The sequence below is a fragment of the Vulpes lagopus genome, chromosome 12 (genome assembly GCF_018345385.1).
Source record: "Vulpes lagopus strain Blue_001 chromosome 12, ASM1834538v1, whole genome shotgun sequence".
Classification (NCBI taxonomy): Eukaryota; Metazoa; Chordata; class Mammalia; order Carnivora; family Canidae; genus Vulpes; species Vulpes lagopus.
The window spans coordinates 29687609-29711645 of NC_054835.1; the positions used below are offsets into that span (position 1 = coordinate 29687609).

A 24037-nucleotide genomic window follows, 5' to 3' on the forward strand; every position below is an offset into this window, starting at 1 on the left:
AGAATTAATATTGGACAGGCAACCAATGCACCATTTATACACCACTGATCCCAAATTTACAATTCTATTTCAGACCTCTGCAGAAACTCAAGATGAGTTGAGTTCCCTATTGCCAGAGTTTTACTAACCTCAATCTCTATCCTTAGATCTATCCTCATCACTTTAATTAGGCTCCACTTTTGTAGATCTTTGATACCATCTGTGTGTAAGACACACATTCTCCACCCTTTCCTTGCAGGGCCTTTTTTTCTCAAATACCTTTTCTTTTATATTGCAAATCAAAAGCTATGGTTCCTAATTTTTTTTAAGTAATCTCTACACCCCTACATGACCCCAAGATCAAGAGTTGCATGCTCTACCAAGAGCCAACCAGGTGCCTCTATTTGCATTGTTCTAAAAATGCCAGGCCTCCCTCCCTCCCTTCCTTCCTTCCTTCCTTCCTTCCTTCCTTCCTTCCTTCCTTCCCTCCCTCCTTCCTTCCTTCCTTCCTTCCTTCCTTCCTTCCTTCCTTCCTTTCTTCCTTCCTTCCTTCCAAGTAGACTCCATGCCCATTGTAGGGCTTGAACTCACGACCCAGAGATTGAGAGTTGCATACTCCTTGGACTGAGTCTGCCAGGTGCCCCTCTCCAGGCATTTTAGATGTCCCCGGATGATTTGGTGAAGGGCCATACACTCAGTAAGACCGAGAAGAAAATCACAAGTATTAGCATTTCAAAATATTATCTTGTTGTAGATAAAGAATGCTTGTGGCAGTAAATGTAAAGAGAGGCTAACATAAACATAAAGATGAATGACATCAACCATTACAAATCAATTTCATGGGGCAGCCCTGGTGGCCCAGTGGTTTAGCTCTGCCTTCAGCCCAGGGCGTGATCCTGGAGACCCGGGATCAATCCCATGTCAGGCTCCCAGTGCATGGAGCCTGCTTCTCCCTCTGCCTGTGTCTCTGGCTCTCTCTCTCTCTCTGTCATGAATAAATAAATAAATAAAATCTTTAAAAAAAATCAATTTCATGGAATTACTCTGAGTCCAGAAAATGGGAACTATAAAATTTACATAAGTACCTGGAAAGATATTGTGGTTGTTATTTATTTACTATTACTGGTTTATTAGAAAGGATGTAACTCAGGAACAGCCAAATGGAAGGAATACATAGGGTGGGGTATGGGGGCGGGGTGAGGTGCATGGAGCTTCCATATCCTCTCTGTGTATGTCACCTGTTCAGCACCTTGATTTGTTCACCAATCTGGAAGCTCCAATCACTGGAAAGTTTTCTATGCAATACTATTCAATTATGCCCACTAAACAGGCATAAAATAGAAATTCATGATGTTTAAAAACATACCAAAATTAAATTTCCTTAGGGATCAAAACTAGAAGAGCTTATACTTAATCTTTCTAAACTGATTTCCTCATAAATAGGATGTTTTTAAGGTGTCCATTTCATGAGGTCAGTGTAAAGAATAAATAAGACAAATGAGGCATGTATGAATGCCCAGCATTTCATACACTGCAGGTGCTCAGTAAATGATAGTTGTTCACATGGTATAGTAGTTAGAAATGCAAATTTTAAGATGATAAGGTAGGAAAGGCACTTTTTTTTTTCAAAAATTATTTCAAGGTCACACATTTTTAAGAAAAAAAGGATCTTACGAAAACTTGTTTCACTTAATGAAACCAAAGTGTCTGCTGATGACCTGATCAGAATCCTATGTATCTCCAAGACCAGACATATTAAGAAACTCCTCATCAAGACCCTGAGGTAATGAAACAGTGCAACCCAAGTTTGGTTCCCAGTTAGATTTGGAATATTGTTGGAGTCTGGAGCCAACAGCCAGGAAAGAATTCTTGAGATGTCTTTGGTGCAAAAAGGTGGTTTTATTAAAGCATGGGGATAGAACTCGTGGGCAGAAGGAACTGCTGCTTTAGGATTTTGAGGAGCAACTGATTATATACTTTGGGGCTGTGGGATGTAAAGACAAAGGGAAGTTCCAAAAGGATGTTCATATGGTAAAGAAGACTATTACAAGGTACTGGAGGCCTGGCTCTTGTCAAGCTAAGGTTGTTTTCCCCTCTAGCAAAGTATTAACATTAACAGTTGAGAGTTTCCTGGAGGAACTTTATACTCTGCCTGCCTCAAGTATTTGTCAACTGGCTACAGGTTATGAGGACATTTAATTTTATCTACATTTCCTTCTGCCTTTGTTTCCCACATCAGGTCATTCTACAGGTCAACCAGACAGAGTTCTCCAGATCATTCAAAGAAGGAGCACCTGGCAGGAGTCCACGAAAGGTCTCAGAGTGTGGTGAGAGATGGGTGAAAGGGGAGATAGACTTTCTTGTAAAGGCAGCCTTCTCCATTTCTTAGGTAGGCTCTGTGCTCCCAACATGATGCCCACAATTTCAGTTCAGCTAATATTTATCAAGTGCTCTTTACCTGTCAGGATGTGGGCCAGGTGCTTGGGATATAGAGATGAGTCAGACACTTTTCTGTTCCCTTGAAGAGCTCTATTGCCTGGTAGGGGAAAGGGATAATGGTGATTCCAGGGACAGTCCTACATCAGAAGCTGTACCAGATGACAGAGAGTCTTATTAATCTGGGGACAACCTGGAGGTGAAGTCAGAGAGGGCTCGTCCAGGTAGTTGAAGTCCTCTAAGATATAAGACAAATCCATTTTTCAGCAAAGAAGGCTTTGGCACACTCAACCTACAACCTGCTTGATAATCAACACCATGCATGGATATGGACTTCCATAAAGTCCAACCTCACAACAGGCAGCTCTAAGTCACAGCACAGTTCCTTGTGAGAAATGCCCTTCTTGCAGTCACTGAAGACACTACTCCCAAAGATCCGACTATGGCAAACCTCATCTGCCAAAACACTTGGAAAAAGGGCGGCACAAATAAGGAGGCCAAGTTTCTGAAAGGAGGAAATGTGGCAAATTTTCATAAACAGATGAGACAAAAAGTGGGTGTCATCATTAAGTGTTGAAATCCCACCAAAGTAAATGAGGTAGGTAGGAGCCTGCAACAGAGCAAACTCCAATGAGCCAAGAATGAAGCTCGAGGGCCACACTTCCCAATCTGGAAGAGGTCCATCGTGCCCTTCCTCCGTCCCCACCCCAGAATGCCAGCCAGCCAGCCATCTAATGAACACTGAACACCCTCCCTGCACCAGGGACATGAGGACATCATCACAAGGAGCCTGAGGGTTAGAGTATGGGTAGGGTGCTAGGAGGGGAGCTCTCACCCTCATGTGGGATATCAGAGAAGGCTTCTGGGAGGAGGTCTTGTTTATGCCAAGACCTGAAAGGTAAGTAAGGAAGTAGCCAGGTGGGGAGAAGCAGGACATATCTCATCGAGAAGGGCACGTGACCAGTCCAGGCTGGGTGTTGGAGTAGGGAGGAGAAATGCCTCTTCCTTATTTCTGGTTTTAAGTCTTCCCTAAAGACTCTTGGCCTCTGGCCCTTAATCCTCCACAGTGAGGAAGGGTGAGTTATTTGATGGGTATCTGTTTTGTGTTAGTCTCAGCCTATAGACAGTAATGTGATGGCACCGGCCAGGAATGCCTGGGAGCACTTACCTGGGCCCCTACTACTGCTGTGCGCCTCCCCTCCTCCCACTGGAGTCAACCCAGAGGCTGGACTGCAAGATGCACATCCCAATAAGCTTCAGGGAACTTGAACAAAACAGGGTTTATTACTCACAAGCCCCAGAGGGGGCATGACAGCCTGAAGGCCACACCCTGAGGTCAGGGATAGAGAGCAGCAGACCTGGGACTCTGCCTTTTCTGGGTTGAGTGTGGGGACCTAGGTTTCACGAGTTCAATCTTTATTGGTGAATTTAAAACATAAGAGCGGGTAAATAAGTTCTGGAGATCTAATGCACTGCATAGCAATTACAACCAATTGTACTATAAAGTTCAAAGTTGCTAAGAAACTAGATCATAACTGTTTTCACCACACACTCAAAAAATTCTGTGACATGACAGAGGTGCTGGGTCCCGTTGTGCTGTAAGCATGCTACAATACGTAAGTGTAGCAAGTCAACAGCATCCTATGCCTAAGACATACTCGATGTTGTGTATCCATTATATCTCCATGAGAAAAAGAAAAAGAATAACTTTAAAAATAAAACATAAGAGCAGAATTAGAGCCCAGGAAGGGAAAGGCAGGGACACTCACGTGGCCAGTTATATAGGTCACCCCGGGCTCTCTAAAAGGGGAACTTCATGGATGGGGCAGCCTGGCTCTCTATCTATGTGTGTAGCTGACAGTATGTTTATTGGACATGAACGTCTTTAAGATGGATGCCTTGGCAATCAAAGGCTTAGTTAATGGCAGGCACTTGTGTTATGATCTAAAAAGCTAATTGTCAGGCTCTGGCACTACAGTATCATTCAAAGTTTGGTGCAAGAAAGAAAAAGCTCTCTAGATGCTTTGGGTAGGAAAGGATTTACCAGGTTTCTGTGCTTACATCATTGGAAAGACTGAGAGGAGGGGAAGAATTGGCTCTAGGATAAGGCCTCAGGGTCACTCCAAGAAGCCAGGAGAAATGGCCCATGAGTGGGGCTACTACCTTTAAGCCCTCCACTGGACTACTGACTGAACACAGACCTCTATAGTTGCAAGTCAGAGGCCTGGAGACCTTAGTCAAGAAACTGCCACAAGAGCCTGTTGATATGCTCCAAGAATGAGTGCTGGATGGCTGCTGCAGAAAAATCTCATGTTTCTACACCCCAACCTGTTGGCAACAACAACAAAAATAAAAAAGGGGCCACCATCAAATTTGCACCTATTTCCAACTAGACCCCTAGCTACAAAGGAGTCTGTGACTACATTTTTAGCCTTCTGACCTCTGCAGTCAGGAAGGTGCCTTTGAGGGTGGGCTGGAGGTTGGAGAACTGAGCCACAGTACTCATCATCACAGTGGGGCACCGACATTGGTCAACATTTCTTGACTGGGTAGATCCAATCTAGCATAGGCGCTGGATCTCAGGATTTGGTTTTTCCTTTTTCTCTCTCTACTGGGATAAGTGAGAGGCAGTGTCTGCCCTCCACGGGCCACCTTTCCCTTAGGTGGGCTGGTCCAAGGTCAAGTTTGGGGACTGGGAGTTAGCAGGTGGATTTTGACTCAAACACTGAGCTATGTCCTCCAATCTATTTTGGTTTTCTTATCTGCTGACTTTTTTGTTTTGGGGTTTGTTTGTTAATTGTTTCTCGGGAACCCCGGGTGGCTCAGCGGTTTAGCACCGCCTCAGCCCAGGGCGTGATCCTGGAGACATGGGATCGAGTCCCACATTGGGCTCCCTGCATGGAGCCTGCTTCTCCCTCTGCCTCTCAATCTCTCTCTCTCTCTCTGTGTGTGTGTCCCTCCATGAATAAATAAATAAAATCTTAAAAAAAAAAAAGAATCATTTCTGAGTGTGGGTAGGGAAAAATACAATGTATGTAGGATCCTCCCAAAAACCCATCTTCTAATATGCTGCAGTGCAAAGAACTAGGGATAGAGAAACACCAGATGAGGCTGAAGAGAATGATTCTATTAGGTCTTCTGGGTCTACTAAGGATTGTGGATTTGAACATAAGGCCACAAGAGAGCCATTAGAGAAGCATATTTGAAGGGATAGGCCTAAAGTAAAAAGGCATTAAGTGGACAAAACAGCAAATCGAGAAGAAACCCATTGCAGGAAGGTACGATGAGCTGGTTCCCTTGTTCTGCCCCTTGTGGGCTGTGTGACCTCTGGGTCTCAGTTTCTTCATCTGTAAATTGGGCATAATTAAATCTTTATCTCAGGAGAACAAGAAGGGAAAATTGCCTAGGATGGTGCTTGCCAGAAAAGGGTTGAATCTGAATCCAACTTTGTAATCACTAATGAGGAAAGTTCACAAAATGAATTTGGACGAAAACAAAGTAACCTAAAGCACCCTCTCTCTGAAACCAAACCCCTTTGCCTGAGAGCATTTGAAACTTTGTATGGTGGTTACACACTTACATTCCCAATCTTCCACCCATAGCTGTGGGAACGCAGCCAAGTTATGTGATCTTTCCAAGCCTAGGTTTTCTTTAGTGCTTTAAAATGGCAACAAATAGGGGCAGCCTGGGTGGCTCAGCGGTTTAGCGCTGCCTTTGGCCCAGGTTGTGATCCTAGAGACCGGGGATTGAGTCCCACATCAGGCTCCCTGCATGGAGCCTGCTTCTCCCTCTGCCTGTGTCTCTGCCTCTCTCTCTCTCTCTCTCTCTCTCTCTCTGTGTGTCTTTCATGAATAAATAAATAAAATCTTATTTAAAAAAATGGCAACAAATGATTGTACTTCACTGCAGAAGCCTGGGGGAATCAGATGTGAAAATCCATGCAGAACGTCTAGCACAGAATAAATGTTCAAAGGTGGTCATCTGGACCAAACTGTCAGAGGATGAGCAGGTTTGAGACACAACTCCCCACTGCAAGGCAGGACTGCAGTGTGGTGCAAAGTGAGTGGACGCCAATTCTTAAGGGTCGCACCACTGCTCCTCCCACTTGTCAGGCAGGCATCAGGAGAGATCTAAAACATTTTGGTGAGCTCATTCTTCCACCATAGCAGTGTGAGGAGTGAGGAGAGCCCAAAAGACCACACGTCACCATGCTTTCTCCACTGACCCTATTCCTGACAGAAAGGGATCTGAGGTGAATAAAGATAGAAGCAAGTATGAGAAAACAGAGTGTCAACCCACCATGGTAGCTGGCTTCTAAAGGATTCCCGATGATGGTCCAGCTCCTGGTACTCGGGCCGTTCTGTAATCCTCTCCGCTCCTGTGTGGGCTGGACCTGTTGACTTGCTCCTAAAGAACAGAACAGGCCAAAGTGATGAAGTAGCATTTCCGAGATCACTTATTAAAGATGGTGACCTTGATCTTGCTGCATTCTGACTCCTCTCTTGCTTGCACTGATGAAGCAAGCTGTCACACTGTGAGCTGCCCTCGGGAGAGGCTTACAGGGCAAGTAACGGAAAGGCCCTCAGAACAACAGCCTGTGAGGAACAGAATCTTGCCGACAACCTCATGAGTGAGCTTGGAAGCAGGTCCCACTGGAGTCTTGAGGCAACTATAGCCCCGGCCAACCCTGTGATGGCAGCCTAGTGAGAGACTCTTAAGTACAGGACCCAGCTAAGGCACACCCAGGTTCTTTTTGTTCTTTTTTTTAAGATTTTATTTATTTTTTTTATTCATGAGAGACATACAGAGAGAAGCAGAGACACAGGCAGAGGAAGAAGCAGGCTCCCCACAGGGAGCCTGAGTGGGACTTGATCCCAGGACCCTGAGATCATGACCTGAGCCACCCAGGCACCCCATACCCAGGTTCTTGACCTACACAAGCTATTGGATAATAAATGTTTTAAGTCACAGTTTATAAGTAATTTATTATGCAGCAATAGATAATTAATCTGCCAAGCAAATAAGAAGTCCCTTGGTCTCTCTTGACTTTGCTTCTTACCAAAGTGGTTGGTTGTCCATCCTGAAGCAGAAAACACAATGAATACAGGGAATACGTTCCCAATAATTACTGCCCAATCTGCCAGCATTCCCTCCCTCAGGCAGCGGAAAGACTAAATGGACCATATAGAACCACAACATCCAATCTTCCTAAATAAGATCTAAGTAAGTGAATGATCTAAGAAATAGCCAGATGAACTGGATGGGGAATTAGAGGATTCCCATAACCACCCTCATTCAAACAGATACATGCACAAAAAAGCAAACACACGAACATGAAAAACACACAAAAAAACCAACACTCAACTAAAATGGAGGAAGTTAATGAGAGATACAAAAGATAAATGAGGAACATTCCTTCGAAGGTTTATACTAGGAAAATCTAAATACGTTGCTCCCTCTCAAGGAGATTAGAGCAAACATGGAGTCCAGGAATTAGAAAATGAAGAGGCAGACAAGAAGACATCAATATGAAGGTGAAACAGCAGCTGGTGTAACTTGGGGAGATTAGGAAAAAGATAATTATAGAAAATAAAAACGCTTTAGAAACATCAAAAATTGACCAAATTTGGGGCACCAGTTCAGTCAGAAGAGTGCATGACTCTTGATCACAAGGTCATGAGTTCAAGCTGCATGTTGGGTATAGGTAGGGGTGACTTAAATAAAACTTAAAAAAATATTGACCCAAAAAAATTTAACTCAGAGTTTACCAAAAATTATAGTAATATTGATGTAGTCTTGTTTTTCCCAATTTTTTTGAGATATAATTGACATATTGGGTGAGTTTCAGGTGTACAATGTATTGATTTGACAGGTTTATACATTGCAAAATGATTAGCACCCTAGTAGCACTAGCTACTACCTGGCAGCAGTCTTGCTTAAAAGTACCCAGGATGAAAACCGAACGACAAAAAGTGGGAACAAGAAGTTGAAACGATAGGGCAGCCCAGGTGGCTCAGTGGCTAAGTGCCGTCTTCAGCCCAGGGCGTGATCCTGGAGACCCGGGGATCGAGTCCCACGTTGGGCTCCCTGCATGGAGCCTTCTTCTCCCTCTGCCTGTGTCTCTGCCTCTCTCTCTCTCTCTCTCTCTCTCTCTCTCTGTGTGTGTCTCTCATGAATAAATAAAATCTTTAAAGAAAAAAAAGTTGAAACAATGTTCACATAAACAGTGGAAAGTATTGCTGAACTGAAGATCTGAATCCAGAAACCAAAATGCTCACTACAGAGCCACCTGGGTGGCTCAGTGGATTAAGTGTCTGACTCTTGATTTTGGCTCAGGTCATGATCTCAGGGTTGTGAGATCGTGCCCCCTGTCAGGCTCCAAACTCAGCACGAAGATTGCTTGAGATTCTCTCACTCCCTCTCCCTCTGCCCCTCACTCCTCCTCATTCTCTCTCTCTCTCTGAAAACAAAAAACAAAAAACAAACAAAAACAAAAAAACAAAACAAAACTCCAAAACTCACTAAATATCAGGCAAAATTACTTAAAAACTATAAAAACCAGAGACACCTGGGTGGCTCAGTGGTTGGGCATCTGCCTTTGGCTCGGGGCGTGATCCCAGGGTCCTGGGATTGAGTCCTACATTTGGGCTCCTTGAAGGGGGCCTGCTTCTGTCTCTGCCTCTCTCTGTGTGTCTCTCATGTATAAACAAAATCTTTAGAAAAACTATAACCATCAATGTACCATCTGTAGTTACCAACTAAAAGATTAAACGAAGAGGTGTATAGCATCCAGGTATCCAAATTAACTGTTTATAAAAGTAAAGAAAAAAACAAATAAACAAAGTCAAATTGTTTTCAAATTTCTCAGCAGCAGTTGAAACTAACAATGAAGGAGAGATGTGACCCAGGGCTCTGCATCTGATTAAGCTGGTGCTCACATGTTCAGAACAGAAAGGCATTATCACACATGCAGATTCCAGTTGTGGGGACCTCTGAATCCATTAAAGAATAATTGAATCTAATTTATGGTATCAGTCAGGATTCAATCAGGAAGCAGAACTGTGTGCATGCACATCCATGTTTGTGCATTTGTGTGTGGTGGGGGGATTTGACTCCTGCGGTGTGGGAGCTGGGTGGGCAGCCTTCTTAAAGCTGGTGCCTTTGAAATGTGTTGCTGGAGACTGAAGGACACAGGGCCAGCAGTCGGAAGGGATAGGAGACATACAGTAGAGAAAGAACAAGAACAATCTGAATCCCATGAGTTGGTGTCCAGGAGGACAGTCCATGGGACAGAGACTCATGCCAGCTGGGTCCTTATCACAGAGCTAAGCACACTCACCTGGCCCAAGAGGCAGAGAAGCTCCAGGAGGATCCAGGGGAAGGTGGAGCCATTGCAAGCGCGGCTGCTAATGAGCTGAGCTGACAGATAAATGACAGCATGATTGGGCTGAATTGGCCACTGTCTCATGTCCATCCTCCAAATCTCCATGAGCATCTCTAGTCTTGTGGGCCATTCTAATCAGAAACATGCAGGAAAGGTAATTCTAGAAAATATAATTTGGCATAGGCAAGTGGAAACACTACAAAGATCCCACAGTCCATCCCTTTTTGTCTTGGCATCTGTACACACTGCCTTAAACCACACTTATTCTCCAAATAGAGATAACAACAAAATCACGCTTCTGCATCACATGACACAATATTCCCTGTGCACCCAAAACCACACTGACCTTCTCCTCAGAACAGTCTCAGGGTCCCTTATGTCTTTGAATAATGTGCTTTCTTTTCTGAGCTGGTTCATACTCTCTTTTTGACATCTTATAATTTAAATATTTACATATAAAGCTATTTACTATGAGCATATCTTAAATTAGAAAATAAAGGGTTGGGAGAAGAGATTTTAAAAATTTGGCTAATATTTATTAAAATATATTCACACTCAAATAAGGAAGAAATAATTGTAACTATGACAGTCTTTATTCTATACCAGGTAATGAGGTCACAGCTAGTATTTATAACTATAATCATTCATTACTTATTTCATATTTCTTTTGTCCTCAGCACATACCTTAGTTGGTTGTAGTCCTTCGCTTGGTGTAATGACCCAAAGCTTTGTGGAGGGTGTGGGCCATTACCAGTATAGACTGAGTTATTACTGTTTTCCTTTGACTTTAATCAGAGGCAATGAGGGTACTATAAGGTACCGCAAAGGATCTCCTGCATTCTCCCTCCTTATCCTACTGTGTAGTAACAACCCAATTTCCTTTGATAGCTAGGATCAATCAACCCACCAGTCCTTTGCCTGTTTATTCAGTGCCCAAAGACACCAGATGGCAGCTTCAAGCTCCATTTCAAGGCAATCTTTGCTGTATCTCCTGGTGAAAGCATTTCTCCCTTTATAACTAAGACTTCTAGACCAGCAGAGGCTAAAGTTGTAGGAAGGGGAAGCAAAAATTTGACTAATGGGTCAATAGGGCTGATAGTGAGAGGAGTGACATTCATTTTTAATGCCTTGATTGCTGGACTCCTGGATCCAGGGTGTGGGAGAAGCATGATGCTGATTTAGAGCATATACCACATACTGAAGGACACTGCCTCAGCCCTGCAAGGTATCACCACCTAGCTGGTACTGTAACTAAATCTTCAAAAAGTCATTCAACCATGCATCAGGGCAGTTGCCTCAAGATGACGGGGAAACATGGTAAGACCAGTGAATGCCAAGAGCATGAACCCACTTCTGCATTTCATCTGCTATGAATACCATGATGGTGGATGACACATTCTGTAAGGCCACAGATGGCAGTTTTGGCAGAAGAACTGTGGGCAGGGAAGGCAAGTCTATGTCCGGGGCAAGTGTCAACTCCAATAAGAACAACTTGCTGCCTCTTTCATAGTGAAAGTGGTCCAATGTAATCATCCTAACACCAGGTAGCTGGCTGATCCTTCTGGGCAATGGTGCCATATCAGGGGCTCAGTGTTGTCTCTTCTGCTGCAGATTAGGCTCTCAGCAGCTGTAGCCAGGCCAGTCTTGGTGAGCACAAGTCCATGTCCAAGAGCTAATGCATGACCTCCATTGCTGTCATTGTGGCCACTTTGGTTGGCTTTGAGTTCACAGGAATTGCTGGGGAAGGAGGCTGTCTGATGTCTACAGAATGGGTCATCCTACCCATCTGATTATTAAAATCTTCCTCTACCCTTTGGCGAGGATTCACATGGAACACAAATTAGCTTCATATTTTGCCATAAAGGTCTATCCTCATACCTCTTCCTCAGGCCTTTTGATTTTTCCGTTGTGTTCCTTCTAAGTCCAACTACTCAGCCAAAAGAATGAGTTGGTACAGACCCTTTCTTCTGACCATCTCTCTTTCCAGGAATGAACAAACAGGTACATGTTCCAAGTTCTGTCCACTGGGGGGATTTCCCTTGCTCATCTTTCAGGGCTGTCTCAGAAAAGGGCTTTAGTGCTATAGCTGTCCACTCTCAGGTGATGCATGCCCACCATGTAGAGCCATCTGTAACTAAACCCCAGACTTCCTCCCCAAGGGAACTGATCATAGGGAATTTCCCACGAAGGCATGAGTGTGGGTTGAGAAAGAATGTAATGTGGCCGGAAGAGGGCTTTGGGCATCTTGTAATTGGTTATTGGATCTTAGGGGAAGAGAAGATTAACTTCCTTAGGCAGGGATGGAAGAGTTGATTCTAGTGGCAAAAAAGGTTTGAGGTCCCTAGCTTCACTCCAATCTACCCATGTGACTATCCTAATGTTAAACCTCAGATTCCTTCCCAACTATTACCCTAACTTCTTTTTCTTTTTTCTTTTTTTTAAGTAGGCTCCACACCTAACTTGGGGCTTAAACTCAGGACCCTGAGATCAAGAATCACATACTATACCAACTGAGCCAGCCAGGTGCCCCCTAATACCCTAACTTCTAACGAAAGAGACCCTGTGAGGCTGGGAATTCCAACTGTGTTGTAATTCAATGCTAGAAGGACTCACAGGACTCAGTAAGTAGTTACATTCATAGGTAAATCTTTCAGTAAAGGATACCCAGCAGAAGCAGCAGAATAATATGCACTGGTGGAGTCCAGGAGGATCCAGCATAATAAGCCTGTCATGTTTGTCCTTGTCCAAGGGCACACAGGAGTGCTTTCCTTCCAGTAGCGAACCCCGGTAAGTGCAGGCTGCCCCTGCCCAAGGAGGCCTGCTTTAGTCTCAGCTCCAAGGGGGCAGGCTATCTAGGTATAATCTGTTTGTTTGTTTGTTTTTAATTTAAATTCAATTAGGGGCACCTGAGTGGCTCAGTCGGTTGGTTAAGCATCTGCCTTTGGTTCAGGTCATGATCCCAGGGTCCCACAATCAGGTCCCACATCAGGCTCTCCACTAAGTGGGGAATCTGCTTCTCTCACTTCCTCTGTGCTCTAATAAATGAATGAATGAATGAATGAATAAATAAATAAATAAATAAATAAATTCAATTAACCAACATATAGGTTACATCATTAGTTTCAGATGCATAACCCTCTATTAACACTCTCCTCAGGTTCTATAGGAAGACTCTGGGTTTGCTTTTCTTTTTCTTTTTAAGATTTTTTTTTTTTTTTAATTCATGAGAGGCACACAGAGAGAGAGAGAGAGGCAGAGACACAGGCAGAAGGAGAAGCAGGCTCCATGCAGGGAGCCCGACGTGGGACTTGATCTCGGGACTCCAGAGTCACGCCATGGGCCGAAGGCAGGCGCCAAACCGCCGAGCCACCCAGGGATCCCCCTGGTTTTCTTTTTCTTTTTTTAAAGATTTTATTTATTTATTCATGAGAGACAGAGAGAGAAAGAAAGAGAGAGAGAGAGTGAGAGGTAGAGACACAGGCAGAGGGAGAAGCAGGCTCCATGCAAAGTGCCTGACATGGGACTCGATCCCAGGTCTCCAGGATCATGCCCTGGGCCGAAGGCGGCACCAAACCACTGAGCCACCCGGGCTGCCCTGGGTTTGGTTTTCAATGTCTCAGTGCCACAACCACATGACATAGTGTTTCTTTCAGGGCCATCATAGAGGCCATTACATCCCTTCTTCAGACTGCGAGCTGCAAATTAAAACTTAAAAGTCCTGATTTTAAAATTAAAGACATCATTTTAATTTTAAAGAAGTTACAATTCTTTGACTGAACAATTAAGCCTTTAGGAATTTACTGTAAGAAAATAATAAGGATGTGTATAAAAATATAATTGTCAGGATGAATCACCAGAGCACTGTTTATAGCAGTGACAAACTAGATGTTGCTTCTGTGAAACAATTGTGCATTTGGTACTAAGTGACAGTACATCCACAAAATGGAATGCTCAGCAGCTATTAACAACGTTATAGAAGAACGTTTATTGACATGAAGAGGTGTTTGGGGCAAATTGATATGTGAACCAGGTAGTAAAACAACATACAGTAATGATTTCATTTTTGTAAAAAATATATATGCATATAGAGCAGAAAAAGACTTGCAAGGGTAGATGCTAAATTGATAACAGAGCTTATCCCAGGGAAAGGAGTAAGAGGGTGTTTATTTTACCTGTATCTCTTTTTTGTCCTATAAATTACATAATTTACTTTTGTAATTCAAAAATGTTAACTATTTCAACCCTTCATTTTGATGAAAACAAATCCATTAAAAAAAGATTGAGGTTTCTTAGAAGCAGAAATGATTTCCAGGTGCACAGAGGCAGCGAGTGTTTTCTGGAGAAGTGGGTGGGAACCATCATGGGCCAGGAAAGCCTTGCAAGCCAGGTGCAAGCCACAAGCCAGTGGGGAGAATGGTGCCTCCTACAGCTTCAGGGTCCTTACTCCGGCCTCCTGGGCCCCAAGGCCAAGCACTTCACCTCCAGACAATCCTACTCTTGCTGAGTCACCATCCTCATCATCTTCAGAGCCATGTCCCCTTGGTCAGAAGGAACCTAGAACCAAACAGTATCTGAGTTTGCACTCCTGGTTCTGAGTTCAAAGGGGTTCAGGGATGACATACCAAGACCCTGCTCCTGGGAGGAGTGCCAGCTGCCTACGATGCCCCTGAAGGAGGGTCCCATCTGTGCAATGACCCCTGCATGGGACAAAAGCTCATCAGGTTGCAGGGGTCTAAAGAAGTTAGCATTTAGGAAAGAATGTGCCACTCCAATTGGAGCTGATCTGCTTGCTTGCTTTTTTTTTCTAAAGATTTTTTTTTTTTTTTTGAGAGGGAGGGAGGGAGAGGCAGAGGGAGATAGGAGAATCAACAAGTGGATGCCCTGCTGAGCAGAGTCCAACTCAATCTCATGACCGAGAGCCAAAATCAAGACTTGGATGCTTAACCTACTAAACCCCCCAAGCACCCGTTGATTTCTTTACAAGACCCTTGATTTCTTTATAAGATCCTCTCTCTGTCTCTCATGAATAAATAAATAAAATCTTAAAAAAAAAAAAAAAAAGACCAGTGCTTATGTTACCAGGACCTAGCCTGTTCAAGGAAGAGGGAAGATTCTAAACTTTTTTTTTAAGATTCTAAACATTTTAAAGGATTCTCTGAGTACAAGGGATACCAGACTGGGAACAGAGTACAAAATAGCCAAGAGGGAAGCCAACAGTAAATCTATCAACAGATATAACAAACAGATGCTTTGTTTGAGTGGCATCCCATTTTTTTTTTTGGGGGGGGGGGAGATCTCATTTTTTATTATTGTTATTATTCAATTTTCTTTTGTTTTTTCTTAGATTTTTCTTTTTTCTTTTTTTTTCTTAAGATTTTATTTATTTATTCATGAGAGACAGAGAGAGAGAGACAGAGAGGGAGACATAGGCAGGGGGAGAAGCAGGCTCCCCACAGGAAGCCTGATGTAGGACTTGATCCCAGGACCCCAGGATCACGACCTGAGCCAAAGGCAGACAGTCAATCACTGAGCCCTCCAGGTGCCCCTTCCTTAGATTTTTCAAGTAGGTTCCACACCCAATGTGGGGCTCAGACTCATGATCCTGAGATCAAGAGTCACAAGCTCTACTGACTGAGCTGGCTAGGCACCCTATCCCTTAGATTTTTCAAATAATTCCTTTATAAACCTCCTTCCCATACACCATCAAAAAGGGGAGGGACAGAGGCCTCAGTTTCTCCTCCTCAAAGATGGATGTCGAGGTCAGCCCAGGTGGCTCAGTGGTTTAGCGCCACCTTCAGCCCGGGGCCTGATCCTGGAGACCCGGGATCGAGTCCCACGTTGGGCTCCCTGCATGGAGCCTGCTTCTCCCTCTGCCTGTGTCTCTGCCTCTCTCTCTCTCCTCTCTGTGTATTCTCATGAATAAATAAATAAAATCTTAAAAAAAAAAAAGATGGATGTCAAGTTGATGGTCCAAGTTCTGAGAGTCCATAGCTCCTTGCTTCTCTATGGCACACTACTGTCCCCAACCCTCCTGTCCAACCCCAACCCTGAGACACAGGCACAGTGGGATATACCAGAACGACATTTCATCCACTAAAGGGGAAGTGGTTGGGGATAATTTAATAACAGTTTCCAGGAGCTATTTTAAGGCTGTGCCAACTGATGTCTTGGTTCTATTGGTGACAAGCCAGTGGAAATGGCCTGAACTCCAGCATGCCAGCGAGAGAGCATGCAATCTCCTTCCTCTCCCCTTTCCTCTTCCCCTCCCACCTACCCCTGCAGGGACCCTTTTCTGGTCACAGTACTGTGCCCTAAGACCTCCTACTAGCTTCTTCCCTAGCTGATACTGAGGGTACTCAGACTATCTAAAGCCCAACAAAATGCCTTCCTAACCCTGGGTCCTGCTGGGTCTGGCTTCCCTCTACTGGTCTTTTCAGATCAAGTTTCTTAAAGGGGCAGGCCACTACTTCCTTCCAGGTTTCCAAGAAGTTGTCTTCCCTCCCTCACTGCTCATTCATCTGCTTCACCCTTTCCAGGCTGGCTTCCAGGCCTGCCACTGCACTGAAAGCGCTTGCCACGAGCAACACGGATACCAGTGCGCCCGACTCACTGCTGACACTTTGCTCCTTTATCTGAAATGGTGGCAGCTTGTGTCACTATCGGGCCCCTTGAGACTTGGCAGATGCCTAAGCCCCTGGTCTCCCTCCTATTTTTCTGGCTGTCCTTTCTCAAGCCTCATTTGTAGATCCTTCTTTCACTTTCTGCCTCTTAAATACTGGTGTACCCAGGGCCCCATCCCTAACCTTTTTCATATTTGACTTCCAAATCTCTCTCTCCAAGAACAAAAATTTGACTCCCGATCATATATGCACAGTATATATATTCAGCTGCCTTATGAGCCGTCCCACTTGGCAGTTCTACAGGCAAACAGTTACCAAGTCCTGTCAGTTCCCCCTTCTGATACTTTATGAAATTTCCTCTACTTCTCTCTCCCTCCTGGATTACTATAAAAGTGCCTTAGATCAGCTCTTTGTACCCATCTTATCTCAGGCCCTTTGCTGCGAGAATGCCATTTCTTAAACAAATCTGGCAATTTCACTCCTTTGCTTTAAGATCCTCAATGGCACGCCATTGCTTTCAGGATATGTGTGAGCTCCCTGGCAAGGTATCCCCAGCCTCATCTCTCCCCAGTGCCCTGCCTGAGGCTCCTCTGGACCTGCCCGTGCTGTTCTGGCTTCTATACCTCCTCCTTGCCTAGCTCATACCCCCAAGGAGTTGGTTTGTGGAGAGGGCACTTTGGCCCCTGCCGACATCTCTATTAGCACCTCCTCTGCCATCCAAGTAAACATACTATGTGTGTTTGATGTGCAAACTATGTGCCTGATGCACAAACGGAGCTTAAAGGCCAGTTCTCTAGCCAGACCACTGCCCCTCAGCAGTGGAGATTCTCCATGGAGATTCTATCCTAAGCACCAGGCGGACAAGTGGGGAGAGCTGCCCGAGGGCACATAACCACCCCTCCCAACAAATCTCCTCCAGGAAACCACTGTCCTGGAAAGAAGACAGACCTGTATTTAAGTGGCCAGACCAGAGCATAACCATGAGGGAAGCACCTGGCCCCTCTGGCACCTTTGCAGATGTCTGTGTGTGTACACTATGCAAATACATGTGTTTACAGTGAATTTATCCCTCCATAATCTCCCTCAGCCCATGGACAGCACCCAGTCAACCTACAGCCTGGGGAAGATATTATGTTTGCTTAGCAAGTACAAGAATCAGACAGCCTCATATTTGTGCAAAAAGCTGCTTCCAAACTGGAATTCTGAAAGCTACTGCTGCTCAGAGACACTCCCCCCACCTTCTACCATACACTGCGACCTTCTACCATGCAACGCCAGAGCGTTGCACTTTGGTTTCCACTCCCTGAAAATGTTAGGGGTAGACAATTTCTCCCTTCTTCCCCTAAAACAAATTATTAAGAGGAAAGTAATGTTAAACTCAGTTAAACTTGGGATCCCTGGGTGGCGCAGTGGTTTAGCGCCTGCCTTTGGCCCAGGGCGCGATCCTGGAGACCCGGGATCGAATCCCGCGTCGGGCTCCCAGTGCATGGAGCCTGCTTCTCCCTCTGCCTATGTCTCTGCCTCTCTCTCCCTCTCTCTGTGACTATCATAAATAAAAAAAAAAAAAACAAAAAAAAAAAAAAAAAAACATTTTAAAATAAAAAAAAAAAAACTCAGTTAAACTAAAAAGTAGGGGCATCTGGGTGGCTCAGTCAGTTGAACATGTGGCTTCGGCTCAGATCATGATCCTAGGGCCCTGGGATTGAGTCCCATGTCAGACTCCCTGCTCAGTGGGGAGTCTGCTTCTCCCTCTCCCTCTGCCCCTCCACCCATTTATGCTCTCTCTCTCCCTTTCAATCTGTCTCAATTAAATAAAATCTTAAAAAAAAAAAAAGAGTAAAAGAGAGCCCAGCTTAATGCTCTCAAAAGGATTTAGCTTTTTAAATGAGAATTTCTCGATTCAAAGGAATGAAGCATTAACAGCAGGATTTCATTAGAGACCTGGAAATACTTCCACACTCAAAGCACTTTTTCTAAGACCAGTCCAGGCAGTGTACCCGTGCGTAATCAACTGCCCGTGGCTTCAATCTCAGATCTCAATCTAAGGGCCCATGACAAAGGCTGAGGATATGGCCTCACCATGTGCCCAGCTCTGAGGATCCAGTAGAAAGCCAGGTTCTTGTAGGACTTGACGAAAGCAGACGTTTCCGAAGATTTAGGGTCACTGTACAGGGCCTTCCACTTGAGCTGATTGAATTTGGGCAGTTCTGCCCACTTCAGTCTCCGTATCCAGGCCTCCTGACCTGGAGAGAAGAACAAAGCAGGGCCCTCCATTAATAGCTGGCTGGGGAGAAACAAAAATCTACATCCCATAACTTCACATTTACTAAACATTAATGGGCACATAACTCATCCCAAGATCTTGTTAAAAATGCAAATTCTGAGTTGGTGGGTCTGGGTAGGACCCAAGACTCTGCATTTCTAGCAAACTGCCAGTGATACCCAAGATACCTGGGAGAAATCTAAAAGCTGAGAGCCTGACTACTTGTGCCTCCGCGTCTCCTACCACTGTAAGCTCTGAAGGAAGGAAATTGGGGACCTCTGGAGGTGGCAGGACTCTCTGAGGACTAAGAAGTCTCAGCGTTGGGAAGTGCTAACGTGGATCACCTGGGCAGGTCATGGAAGAAACCCAGAACACTTTCAAAGTGTCCTCAGTGCCCTTGGCTTACAATTGGTGGAAACAGTCAATCCTGCTGACCTCAAGAAGTATACCTGTCAGATAGTGTGCCTCGATTTACCTGCTGGTTCGGAGAACCTGCCTCTAAGTCTTAACCTGGTCCTACTGAAACCAGAACCACAAAGGCTATTCCCCTGGATCCTCACATTTACAGAGTCAGTAGGATTTAGCTTTAATTCAGCTTGCAGTGCTTACCACTGTGACAGTGACAAAAACTCAGTTCAACAGTGCATTTATCCCATGGCCAGGAAAATGTCTCCTTTTCTATTTCTGCAGGAGTAACTGTTGTGTTTTTCTTAATCATACATAGGGGCCTCCAATCTGGCAGGCCCAGGCTTCTCTAAGGGGTCACAGTGATGAGGGAGCAAAAGGCTAGCTAAGGGCAAAGCACCAGCTGACACCCTGCAAATTGCCCCTCTCCTCCAAATGGGACATGTGTGACATTCATCAGGCACTCCTGGCTGCCCTAAAGCTAAGGGAAGGAAAAACAAATGGTTAACTAATAGAGATCACAGTCTAGCAAGACATGAGTCGCCCTAAGGTTACAAATATCTTCATGATTTACGAGCAAAAACCATTCTTATCAATAACCTCACTTCCAGAAGGAAACTCTCAACTATCTTAATATTAATGCCTTACTAGAGGGAGAAACACCCTTAACTTGACAACAACGAGGCCTCCAATATCTTGTAGGTCCTCATTAGCATGCAAGAGTTCTTTTGAAAACCTCTCTTTTTCCTTACCTCCCCCAACTCCCAAGTATATAATCAGTTACCCCTCACAACCCTGGGGCAGCAGCTCTTTTTGCCCATGGCTCCATGCTTTAATAAAACCACAATTTTCCACCAAAGATATCTCCAGAATTCTTTCTTGGCCATCAGCTCCAGACCTCACTCCACCAAACCTCACCTATGTTCTAAAACTACATCAACAGCTCTGTCCTCTTCAAAGAGGTCAAGGTCAGGGAGGATGGACCTAACAGGAAAGGGCCTTCCTCCTGGCATTTCAGTGTCACCAGGCCCAAATGACTGCCACATCGGAGGTCAGTTCCCTTCCAGCTCAACCCACAGAACTGCCTCCACATGCCCCTCAGAGTGTGTTCCTACCTATGGTGTCCACGATGAGATCGAGCTGTCCGTTATACACGGTCACATTGACCCCAGCTTCCAGCAGCTCATCCACAATGCTGATGGCCGGCTTCATGAAGTCCCCTTCCATGTTCTCAAAGACATTGGCAGACTGGCCTGCACAAGAGGATAGAGAAAGAGGTAACAGCCTGCAATCTGCCACAAGAGGCACCTTTCAGACCAGAGCCTCCTGGGCCCTGGTGCCCACTGTACTTCACCTAAAAAGGCTGAGAGCACAAGCGCTTCAGCCATGGGGACCAGCCAGCCCAGATCCATGCCTTGAGATAGTCACCTAAAAGGGAAGCATATTGGGATGCCTAGGTGGCTCAGTGGTTGAGCCTTTGGCTCAGGTCGTGATCCTGGGGTTCCAGCATCAAGTCCCGCATCGGGCTCCCTGCATGGAGCCTGCTTCTCCCTCTGCCTGTGTCTCTGCCTCTGTCTCTCATGAATAAATAAATAAAATCTTAAATAAATAAATAAATGGGAAGCCTATCAAACACATGTGCTCTATTCACTCAAGTGCTTGTGATGACAGCAGACTCATTTTTATTTTTTTTTAAGATTTTATTCATTTATTTATTTATTTACATATGAGAGAGAGCATGAGCAAGGGGAGGGGCACAGGGCAGGACAAGCAGACTCCCTGCTGACCAGGGAGCCCTTGTGGGGCTCAATCCCACAACCCCAAGATCATGACCTGAGCTGAAATCAAGAGTTGGATGCTTTACTGACTGAGCCCTCCAGGGTGCCCCTAGTTGTCATTTTTTTTTTTAAGATTTTATTTATTTATTCATGAGAGCCACAGAGAGAGGCAGAGACACAGGCAGAGGGAGAAGCAGGCTCCATGCAGGGAGCCCAATGCAGGACTCGATCCCGGGACCCCGGGATCACGCCCTGGGCCAAAGGCAGATGCTCAACCACTGAGCCACCCAGGCGTCCCCCTAGTTGTCATTTTTAAAGAGGAATTGAAACCTACAGAACGGTAATGCCCAAGCAAACAGGGAGCGTCACAAAACACTTGCTTGGCTGGTCCTCTCAGGGAACAATGGGGCAGGTGTGAGCTTTCCTTCTTCGTTAAGTAACACCAGGGCCAAGTTGTAAACTCTGAAAGAGTGGGCACATGGACCATGTAATAAACCAAATCAGACCTAAAGCAACGCTGAGCTGGCCCTCAGGAAAGCCACGAGGAGGAGGACCCCCCACAAGAGAGAAGCTGGTCAGTATAGTGCATTCCTGCTGCATTCCGGACCGTCCTCGCCACAACGCTGTATGGGACGCTAAGAGCAGCTAGTGTTCATTTCTGTTTGCCAGTCACTGCGTGAAGCAAGCACCTTACAAGCAACACCCCATTTCCTCTTCATCAACCCTGGGAGGTAAGGAGCCTTAACTCGTGCAGCAGTTAAAGCAGACGAGGCTCAGAGAGGCTGAGAACCATGTCTAGGGTGAAAGAGCTAGTCAGTGGCAGGTGGGGCTGTGAGCACAGGGTTGGGGGGGCTCCAGAGCATGTAGGCTTTTTTTAAAAATAATTTTTAAAAAAGATTTTATTTATCTATTCATGAGAGACACAGAGAGAGAGAGAGAGAGAGAGAGAGAGGCAGAGACACAGGCAGAGGGAGCAGCAGGCTCCATGCAGGGAGCCTGACGTGGGACTCGATCTTAGGTCTCCAGGGTCACGCCCTGGGCTGAGGGCGGCGCTAAACCGCTGAGCCACCCGGGCTGCTCCAGAGCACGTAGGCTTAACTACAAACCAGAGCGCAGGACACTGGGTATGGATGGCAAGTCTGGCACCCACAGCGCAGGACACTAGCGGGCCGACAAGTCTGTCCTTTCTGCACGGACACAACTGGGGCCACAGAGAGTTTCTCCATCAGTCATTGTCTGCAAAAATGGAGTCCCCTTGTGCGTTCAGCTGCATGGGGCGGGGATGGAGGGGCCTCATAGCCAGAGAGGCTGGCTCTGGATAACAAAGTCACAGGGATCAACTGAAGGGGCAGTGCAGAAATGGTGCTCTAGGAGGCTCGACCTTTAGCTGCCTTCCCCCAGTGGCTTACACCCCTATACTCTGCCACGACAGCTCCCCATGGTGGTACCCACCCTAAAGCTCTGACACTGTATCCTTTCACTTAATCTAATTAACTCCCTCCTCCTCATTTCTAGAAAACTCTGAGGGGTGAGGTGGAAATGAAGACAGCCCATGTGCCCCGAGGGAGCCAGGGCCAGAGCGGAGTCTTAGGCTCTCAGCAGCTATCAAGGGGCTGCCCTAGAAAGGCATAGCCTTGGGATAACTCAGACCTCAAGGAAGCCCTTCTCAGCCTGGAGTGTCTCCTCTCCAGGACTCTGGGAGTCCTGCTGGCTCACAGCCTCCCTATAGGACCGAGCAGGAACTTACCCAGATTTCTACCTGGTCTGGGCCTCTGAGGACCCCCAGTAGTTCCTAATATGGCCTCCAGAACAGAATGCAGTAGACCCCAGACCACATCTAGCATCAGGACCAGGGGGAGTGAGGGGGGCTGGCCAGGAAGCTGGTCAAAGCCTGCCCCAAAGGACCTTTGTCTGGAAGTCATGCCCACAACCAACAGTGGCTTTGGAAGTGGCTTTTTTATCTCAATTTGTTTTATTATGGAAAACTCCAAACTGATACAAATGTCAGACCAGTGAGAGGATTCCCAGGTGCCCACAATTTGGCTTCAACGATGATCAACACCCAACCCATCATTTCATTTCCCTCCCCACCCACTTCCCTGCCAGCCTCTTAGTCTGAACCAGTTTTGCCATGTTATTTACTGTCTATATTTGTTTGCTCATCTATAAAATGTGGCTAGTAATGCTGTCCTACCTGCAGCATATTGCCACCATTGACAAAACCCACTCTTCAAATTAAGGCATCTGAATTGGCACCTCTATTGCCCTATAACCCCACAAATGACACTTAATTAGGTCATAGAAGTACCTCCCCAGGAGCAATCCTCAGGAATAATTTTAAGCTTCTTTCTGATGGGTCCATTCATGAGCTGACTTAAGGCATCCCGTTGCAGGTGTCTCACGTGGCGTTGGTAAAGATGAACTGAAACAAACTGGTACACGGTGAGTCAAAGGACTGGAAATAAGGCCAAGAAAATGTCTTTCCCAATTGCTGGGATAGTGTGTCAAAGAGTGAGGCTTTAGCTGGAAAATGAAAAGCATAATCTTAATTCACCTCAGATGGAGGAAGAAAGCCAGAAAGGCACTGAAAGTGGAGATGCTTTATTAATTTTTTTTTAATTTTTTTTTTTGCTTTATTAATTTTGATTGCTGCATTTTATGTACTTTGGGGCCATGGAGATTATCCAGCATGGCCAAAGGAAATCAACTGAGAAGTGGAATCTAGAGGCTCCTGCAGCCTTTATAGCCCTCCTATGGGAGGCCAGGCATTCAACATCCAGAGTGAAACTGGGTCAGCTGAAAGACCACTCCATCCAGCCTTCAGGAGGACTGATGTTGTGATGTGATGTGCAGAAGTTGGAGTCTAAACTACAAAAACACTAAGCAAGCAAAAGAAGCCAGATGCAAAAGACCACCGAACTGCATGGTTCCGCTTATATGAGTTGTCCATCCTGGAAAGGCATCTGAAGAGACATCGACAGATTTGTGGTTGCCTGGGGCCAGGAGTGGGAACAGAAACCAAGTGCCAGGAGACACGGGATCTTTTTGGTGTAATGGAAATGTTCTAGAACTTGACTGTGGTAATGGCTGTGCAGCTCTGCAAATGCACTAAAACTGCTGAATCATAATGGGTAAATTCTGTGGTATGTAAATTATGTCAATAAAGTTAAAA

General features: G+C 45.4%; 1 protein-coding gene and 1 long non-coding RNA gene across 2 annotated transcripts in view; both read right to left on the reverse strand.

Annotated features, from left to right (window-relative positions):
• LOC121473890 overlaps positions 1-12751 on the reverse strand; it is a 31499-nt gene extending 18748 nt beyond the window's left edge. Inside the window, exons 1-2 of the long non-coding RNA XR_005983255.1 lie at positions 9755-12751; positions 6715-6822 (exon numbers count right to left, since the gene is read on the reverse strand). This is a non-coding gene — a long non-coding RNA (uncharacterized LOC121473890). The remainder of the gene's footprint in view (positions 1-6714; positions 6823-9754) is intronic.
• A 1009-nt stretch (positions 12752-13760) lies between these two features.
• Positions 13761-24037, reverse strand: part of SCPEP1 (serine carboxypeptidase 1) — a 33527-nt gene continuing 23250 nt past the window's right edge. Inside the window, exons 10-13 of the mRNA XM_041726568.1 lie at positions 23174-23287; positions 20203-20340; positions 18499-18662; positions 13761-14353 (exon numbers count right to left, since the gene is read on the reverse strand). Coding sequence (XP_041582502.1) covers positions 14291-14353; positions 18499-18662; positions 20203-20340; positions 23174-23287 — 479 coding nt within the window. The 3' untranslated portion in view covers positions 13761-14290. The remainder of the gene's footprint in view (positions 14354-18498; positions 18663-20202; positions 20341-23173; positions 23288-24037) is intronic.